The sequence below is a fragment of the Bidens hawaiensis genome, unplaced genomic scaffold (genome assembly GCF_021521415.1).
Source record: "Bidens hawaiensis isolate Kalapana, Puna unplaced genomic scaffold, B.hawaiensis_p1.1 tig00000905_1, whole genome shotgun sequence".
In the NCBI taxonomy this organism is placed as follows: domain Eukaryota; kingdom Viridiplantae; phylum Streptophyta; class Magnoliopsida; order Asterales; family Asteraceae; genus Bidens; species Bidens hawaiensis.
In genome coordinates, this window is record NW_027491053.1 from 3,341,912 (window position 1) to 3,349,477 (window position 7,566).

Consider the following 7,566-nt stretch of genomic DNA (forward strand, 5'->3'; position numbering starts at 1 on the left):
CAAACAAAAGGTGCTACTAAACAAAAAAGTGCCACTGAAAGCCCTTTTAAGAATGTGCGGCACACAATAAAAGTGTCACTAGAAGTGGTGACGCTAGAGCCTTTTAGTGTCACTTTTTTAATATGCCGCACAAAGTTTTAAGGCTTTTAACGGCACTTTTTTTTGCCACGATATAAAGAAAAGACTTTTGTGGCACAATTTTTGTGCTTTTAAAAAATAATCTTAGTTACATATCCATAATAGTTGCAGTGACACCTTTTTTAGCCACATTCTGAAAACAAATTTTACGACACGTTTTGTGTCAATAAAACCATTTCTGTTTATTTATACACTCTTTTAGTGGCACCTAATTTTTTTGCAACATAAATCACAAGATTTAGTATATAAAATATCAAATAGAAGTTCGATAATGTAGAAATCATAATATTATAACTTCAATAACAAGTTCAATTAAAAACATATATTAAATGCTAGAAAAAACTATGTAATAAGTAACATAACCCAAAATCCAAATGTGTACACGATGAATCTGATTTCTAAACGCTATTTTGGGTGACAATTTCTCTTTGATCGAACATATTCCAAATGTTTTTGTCAATTGTCCAAAGCTTCTCATGATATGTGCCCTGCCATCATCAACCATATAAGCATGTATAAGAAAATAGTCCGAATACCTAAAAATTAAAAAAAACATATAATATGCGGTTATTTATAATTGGCGCGAAAACCTAACAAACAGACAAAAAAACCAACATATTACCTTAACTGTAATGGCAACAAAAATTTAAAGATCAGTTGTCCAAACGCCTTTCTTGCATGTAAATGAAAAGCTTTGGCTGATCAATTTCATATCAAGAATATAGCATAATCACATCCATTTAGTATGGTAAAATAGTTAAAAAGTAACAAGTTAAAAGTGGTTACCTTTATCATTATGAATTCTTGAAGATGATATTTTATCAGTTGATAAAGAATTGTTGTGGACCAAAGAATCAATAGCACCAATAGCAGGGACCTAAAAGATAAATGTAAAACAAAAGCTAGTGCATAAACACATAATCATATATAGAAGGAAAAATAATGGTTCATGCATGTAATTACCTCTCTGTACATATTACTCAGAACTTTAGACAAGTTTGCATTGGGAATATGTTCTTGAATGATGAAAACCATAACGCTAACCACTCTTTAGCTGATCAATAGTTTGTGAGTCTGCCGAAGAAGCACCATTACTCTTTGCGGCTGGCATCATTCCAACTAATCGAATGTATCCTCTTTTTTCGTCATTTGTTGACTTTATGCCAAACTAGTCGTAGTGTTTACAATGTTTTTTACATCTCTTAGTCGTTGTTGGTTTTCCTAAACCCTCATTTCTCTTGTTTACAATATCTCCATTTAAATTTTGAGTTTTCTTATTATTTTTTGCCATTTGACCTGATCAAAGTCAAAAACTAACTAATGAGAATGGTCAAATTAGCTTTGGTATACCAAGAAAATGACACACTTGTATTTCCCTTAGTTTCTGATTTCCATACAGACCAAATTGTTACCATGCATTTTACAAGTATGTTGACTCTGAGTTTCACAAGCGTCTTTTGGTATTTAGAGCACCAGTATATGATATAGAATAAGATAGAATTGCTTAATTGAGTGAATACATAAACTGGAAAGATATGATCTCTTAAATAGAGGATCAAGAACAGCTTGAATAACGTAAACAAAGTAAAAGACTCGGACTACTAACAACATAATCCATACGGCTTTATTTAAAAACTGGAATAAGGGAGACCTATGAAATAGGGTTACATGGCATATTCCGCAGCTTCCAAATCACGTGCACATCAGGAGACTTGAATCACATTTTAACACCTGCCCTTGATTCAAGCTCCATAACTCCTAGCTGATGAGGAAAATAAACAAACTTCTCCCTTGGCAAGGCCTTAGTCAGAACATCGGCCAATTGATCATTGGTGTTGCAGTGTTCGAGTGTGACTTCTTCTTGATTTACCATTTCCCTGATAAAGTGATGCCTGAGTTCAATGTGTTTGGATCTATCGTGCATAACCAGATTCTTGCTTAAATTAATTGTGGACATATTCTCACAATATAAGGTAGTGCATTTTGTTGTGGTAGACTCAAATCATTCATTATCCTTCGAAGCTATATAACCTAACATGTTGCAGTAGTTGAGGCTATGTATTCAGCTTCGGTGCTTGAAAGAGCGACTGTATGTTGCTTTTTAGAGCTCCATGTGATAGCTCCACTGCTAATAAGAAACACATTGGCAGATACACTTTTTCGATCATCCAAAGAACTTGCCCATTCACTGTATATTAACCCAACTAGCTTGACTTGGGCTCCTCTTTCATACCATATACGAAACTTAGCTGTTCCAGCAACACACTTAAAATCCGACGAGCAGCTCCTGAGTGAATCTTTGAAGGAGAATGAATGAAACGAGAGACCAGGCTCACAGCATAGGCTATGTCCGGCCTGGTGTGAGTGAGATAGATTAGGCCACCAACTAAAGTTTTGAGAGTACTTTCATTTGCTTTATCCGCCTGATCTTCTATCCTTAATTTCTCATTAGAATTTGTTGGAGTGTCATTATACCTACACCCCGTTATTCCAAACTTGCCAACCAGATTGCTTGCATATTTCTCTTGAGACACAAATATTCCTTGACTGGTTTGAGTAACTTCCAGTCCCAAGAAGTATCTTAGCAACCCCATATTAGTCATGTCAAAGGCATTCTTCATTCCACTTTTAAAATCTGCAATAAGCTTAGTGGACGGACTAGTACAAATAATATTATTCACATACAAACAAACATACATTATGTTATTAGGTTTTGAATTCATAACATATAAAGTAGGATCGTTGTTATTTCTTTTGTACCCATTATTAACAAAGTATTTGTCAATTTTAGAGTACCAGGCCCTTGGGGCCTGTTTTAGGCCATAGAGAGCTTTCTTTAGTCGATAAACTTTATCCTCATGCCCTTTTATCTTGAATCCTTCGGGCTGCTTTACATATATCTCTTTTGTTAAGTCCCCATTTAGAAAGGTAGACTTAACATCAAGTTGATTTATGCTCCATCCAAGTTGAGCAGCCACATTTATCACAGTTTGAATGGTTTCAAACCGAACAACAGGAGCAAAGGTTTCTTGGTAATCAATTGCGTGCCTTTGTGAGTAACCTTTAGCCACAAGTCTTGCCTTGCGACGAAGTATTTCACTAGCGATCCCGACTTTGGTCTTACACAACCACTTTAACCCTACGAGATTCTTTCCTGTTGGGAGGTTCACAAGTTCCCAAGTGTTGTTTTTCTTGATTGATTCCAAATCTTCTACCATGGCCTACTGCCATTCCCTTTTTACTAGCAGCTTCATGATAGTTGGTAGGATATGATATATTCAAAGAAAATTGACAAGCGGTGAAGTCAAAAATCATCATAGACAGGTGGGTCTATCTTCTTTTTTTTTTTAGCATACACATCTTGCAAATCAATCATCCTTGGAGAGGGCGACATGGTAGAGGAGCTGGAGGCTTGTTGTGAGGATGACATGGTAGAGGAGTCAGAAGTTTGTTGTTGTTGTTGTTGGTTATCAGCGGAAGTGATTGGAGTGGTGAGGTTATTAGTGGACAAGGGTGAGGTAGTCTGATGAGTGTTTGGAGTGGAAGGATTTGGTGTAGTAATAGGACTTGGAGTGTTGGCAGATATTTGTTCGGTTATAACAGATAGAAAAGGGTCAATGTATATTGAGTTGAGGTTGTTTTCGGAGTTGGTTTCTTGCCATATCCACTTCTGACCCTCAATGAATACCACATCCCTTCTGGTTACGAATTTTTTGTTTGAGGGATTATAGAGCCGGTACCCTTTGCGTTGGCTGGATTACCCAGTAAATATGCATCTTTCAGATTTATTGTCTAACTTCTTTCTGTTTTGAGATGGTATTAACCCGTAGGCTATGCAACCAAAGGTTTTTAGGTGGTGAGCTGATGGTATTCGGCCATACCAGGCTTGAAAAAGAGTTTGATGGTTTAGAACTTTAGTGGGGGCTCGATTAATAAGATAAATGGATATGGCTATAGCTTCGGCCCACAAAAAAATTTGGTAAGCCCTTTTGTTTGATCATGCTTCTTGCCATCCCCATCACGGTTCGGTTTTTCCTCTCCACCACTCCATTATGTTCAGGAGTGTATGGAGGGGTGAGTTCACGTCTGATGCCTTGAGATTCAAGGTATAGATCGAACTCATTTGAGACAAACTCACCACCTCTGTCAGTCCTCAACACTTTAATTGAACATTCAGATTCTTTTTCAATCATGACTTTATACAACTTGAACTTAGTAAATGCATCTGACTTGTTAGCAATAAAATATACCCAACACATACGTGTTAGATCATCAATTAACAATAGATAATAGTTCTTCCCCCAAGGCTAGAGACTTGCATTGGACCACACACATCTGCATGGATAAGTTCAAGTTTCTTTGTTGCTTTCCAGGACTTAAATGGAAAGGGAGTATGGGTTTGTTTGCCCAATATACATTCCCTTGTCATGAGTCCAATGGTTTGATGCTGGGAAGGCCATGAACCATTCCCTTGTCATGTAACTGTTTAAGACCAAGATAATGATAATGACCGTACCTCATGTGCCATAGGCGAGTAGTTTCGTCAACTACAATATTAATTCTGCTCATATCAGTAGTAGTTACCTTGGAAGCATCAAGCAGGAACATGTTGTTACTAGCTACCATCACCGTCATCAGTGTAGAGTTTGTTGTCTTATTCTTTATGAGACATTTATTATCATCAAACAAGAGAGAGTATCCTTTCTTCATTAATTGCCCCACACTTAACAAGTTGAATTCTAATCTTGGTGCAAAATAGACATCATCAAGCAAGCAAAAATTACCATTGGCGGTAGTAATTTTAACCGTGCCTTTTCCTTCAATAGGCAACTCCTTTTTATCTCCAAGGTGGACCACCAGTTTGAAGCTCTCTTCAAGTGTTGTAAAGCTCTTCTTTGCCCCCGTCATATGGTTGGAACAACCTGAGTCTATGAACCAAAGGCAACTTGACTTGCTATTTTCTTTTGTACGAGCCATGAGAGAAAAAGGTGTAGCCTTTTCATCAATTGTATATGCCATAAACAACCGTTGCTCATAATTTGTTTTCACATCTTCAGGTTCTTCATTATCAGCAGCAACATTGGCTTGAGCCTCTTCATTAACCCAACAATCTTTCTTCATATGACGAATTTGTTACATATCAGGCACTGTTGCCCACGATTGTTTCTTTCCATGATTCTTACTCGACCCCTACCACGGAATAAGGCTCTGCCTCTACCTCGACCAGATCCAGAGCCATTGCCTTGTCGGAGCCGATTAGTATCTTGATAATCCTGCAATGCTTGTTCTTCATTTTTGTCTTTCTTCTCAAGAGTACGGCTGTTAATCCGTTCTTCCTGAGAATGAAGTGACCCCATCAACTTAACATGGGTAAGTTTAGATAGGTCAAAGGATACTTCAATGGAGGGTACAATGTAGTCGAACTTAGGAGTAAAACTACGTAGAATTTTTTCTACTATGGTTTGATCAGAAACTGTTTCACCAAAAGCCCTTTTTTGACTTACAATAGCCATTACCCTTCCAAAGTATTCACCAATGGATTCTTCTTCTTTCATTAGCAGGTTCTCAAACTCTCTCTGTAGGCCTTGTAACTTGACTGCCTTAACTTGAGAGTCTCCTTGAAATTCCATCTTCAAGATGTCCCAGGTCTCTTTTTCCGTATTTGCAGCAACCACTCGAGAGAACAAGTAGTCGTGAACTGCTTGTGGAATAATTGCCATAGCATGTGCATCCTTCCTTATGGCAGCCTTCAATCGAGTTTAGTCTTTTTCACTAGCATCCACGCCAGTTTCAACCAATTCCCACAGATCGCGAGATCGTAAAGTTGTCTTCATTCTTATGCTCCAATACTCATATCCTTCACCTTTGAAGATCGGGATTGGATTTGGAGCAGTCGGTAGGGTACTGGTAGCTTCTGCCATAACTTCGATTGTAGAGGATTGAACAAACAATTAAGCACTTGTTGGCTCAGATGCCAAATTTGTTGGTATTTAGAGCACAATTATATGATATAGAATAAGATAGAACACAAAAGACTTAATTGCTTATTTCTTAATTGAGTGAATACATAAACTGGAAAGATATGATCTCTTAAATAGAGGATCAAGAACAACTTGAATAACGTAAACAAAGCAAAAGACTCGGACTACTAACAACCTAATCCGAACAGCTTTATTTGAAAACTAAAATAAGGGAGACCTATGAAATAGGGTCACATGGCATATTCAGCAGCTTCCAAATCACGTGCACATCAGGAGACTTGAATCACATTTTAACAGCGTCATGGTCTTCAACAGACTCACTGTAATTAGTGGCACGTAGCCCCTTGTCTACCCACACTTTGATCTGTTACAAGTCATTGACGTATAATAAATATGATTTTTAAAATTTAAACATAATTTTTTAAAAAAATGGGAAGTTATTTATGTAGCATAAGAGTTGATTAATAGAAAAACTAAAAAAAAAGGTAAGCATACCTTTGAAGATGGTGACATTACCCAATTTACGGTCTCTTCAACCTCTGCACCATAACATAAATTCCAAATAAATCTAACCATTCAATTCAACATATTTCTTTATTCTTTAACAATAGATGTTCCAATAAAATATTCAAAACCCTATTTCTACATCTCAATATATGCTATTGTGCATCAGTTAAGAAATATTCAACAAAATCAATTCCGCATAAGTAATGCCTATTTGAAAAATTGTCACACCAAAATTGAATCCCAATTTAGTTATCGCTATAAACAGAGTTTGGTTGCTTACTTGTTTGAAGAACAATGCTCGGATGTAAATCTTGCTCGGGAACTGAACTGTGCTCGAAGTCCTTGCTTTGATCACATGACATCTTCTTATTGCATCCATGCTTGTCCCCATGTGCTCGATCATCCTGTGCTCGTAACACTTGGTTAAAACTTGTATGATCAAGCTGTTTGCTCGATTGGCAATCCATGCTCGATAGAAGAATACTCTTGCTTGTTGAAGTGTAGCTTGCTCGAAGCCTGAACACTTAGAAGTATAAACCATTTAAGGTTCTGAAGACCTTGCTCGAAGTAGTAAAACCATGCTCGATCGTCTAGGCTTTCTCGAAGTCCATACTTAGCCGTTTTCAGAGGAGGTTGAGAAGATTCCAATCTTCCTTATCATAAATCCGACCCAACAATCTCCCCCTAGATTGGAACAAGCTCAGATGCACCAAAACATACCTGCATAGAGTTACGCATGTATCAGATATCAAAAAATATATCATTTGAGAACATGTCATTTCATTACATAAGTAGGAATTCTGCCACTAGGGCATTACAAATTAAAGTTCTTTTACATCAAATACAAATTAAACAAAAATACAAAGATAAACTTAAACAAATTAATTCTCTTTGAGCTCCATTCTGCTATCTTCTTCTCCTCCTCTCTACATTGGCAATT

At 37.0% G+C, this 7,566-nt stretch overlaps 1 protein-coding gene across 1 annotated transcript; it reads right to left on the reverse strand.

Moving 5' to 3' along the window:
• Positions 1-4,563: 4,563 nt before the first annotated feature.
• Positions 4,564-5,858, reverse strand: LOC143546911 (uncharacterized). Its single transcript, XM_077038467.1, has 2 exons — positions 5,322-5,858; positions 4,564-5,253 (listed from the first exon to the last, which is right to left on the reverse strand). The coding sequence occupies exons 1-2, from the start codon at positions 5,856-5,858 to the stop codon at positions 4,564-4,566; spliced, it is 1,227 nt and encodes a 408-aa protein (XP_076894582.1).
• Between the last annotated feature and the right edge of the window lie 1,708 nt (positions 5,859-7,566).

Excerpts from the sequence above, each read along its gene's own strand:
- LOC143546911 (XM_077038467.1), bottom strand. The coding sequence starts at position 5,858 with ATGGCAATTATTCCACAAGCAGTTCACGACTACTTGTTCTCTCGAGTG. Across the intron at positions 5,254-5,321 it reads TATTCCGTGGTAGGGGTCGA|AAAGATTGTTGGGTTAATGA; the intron begins GTAAGAATCATG and ends CGTCATATGAAG.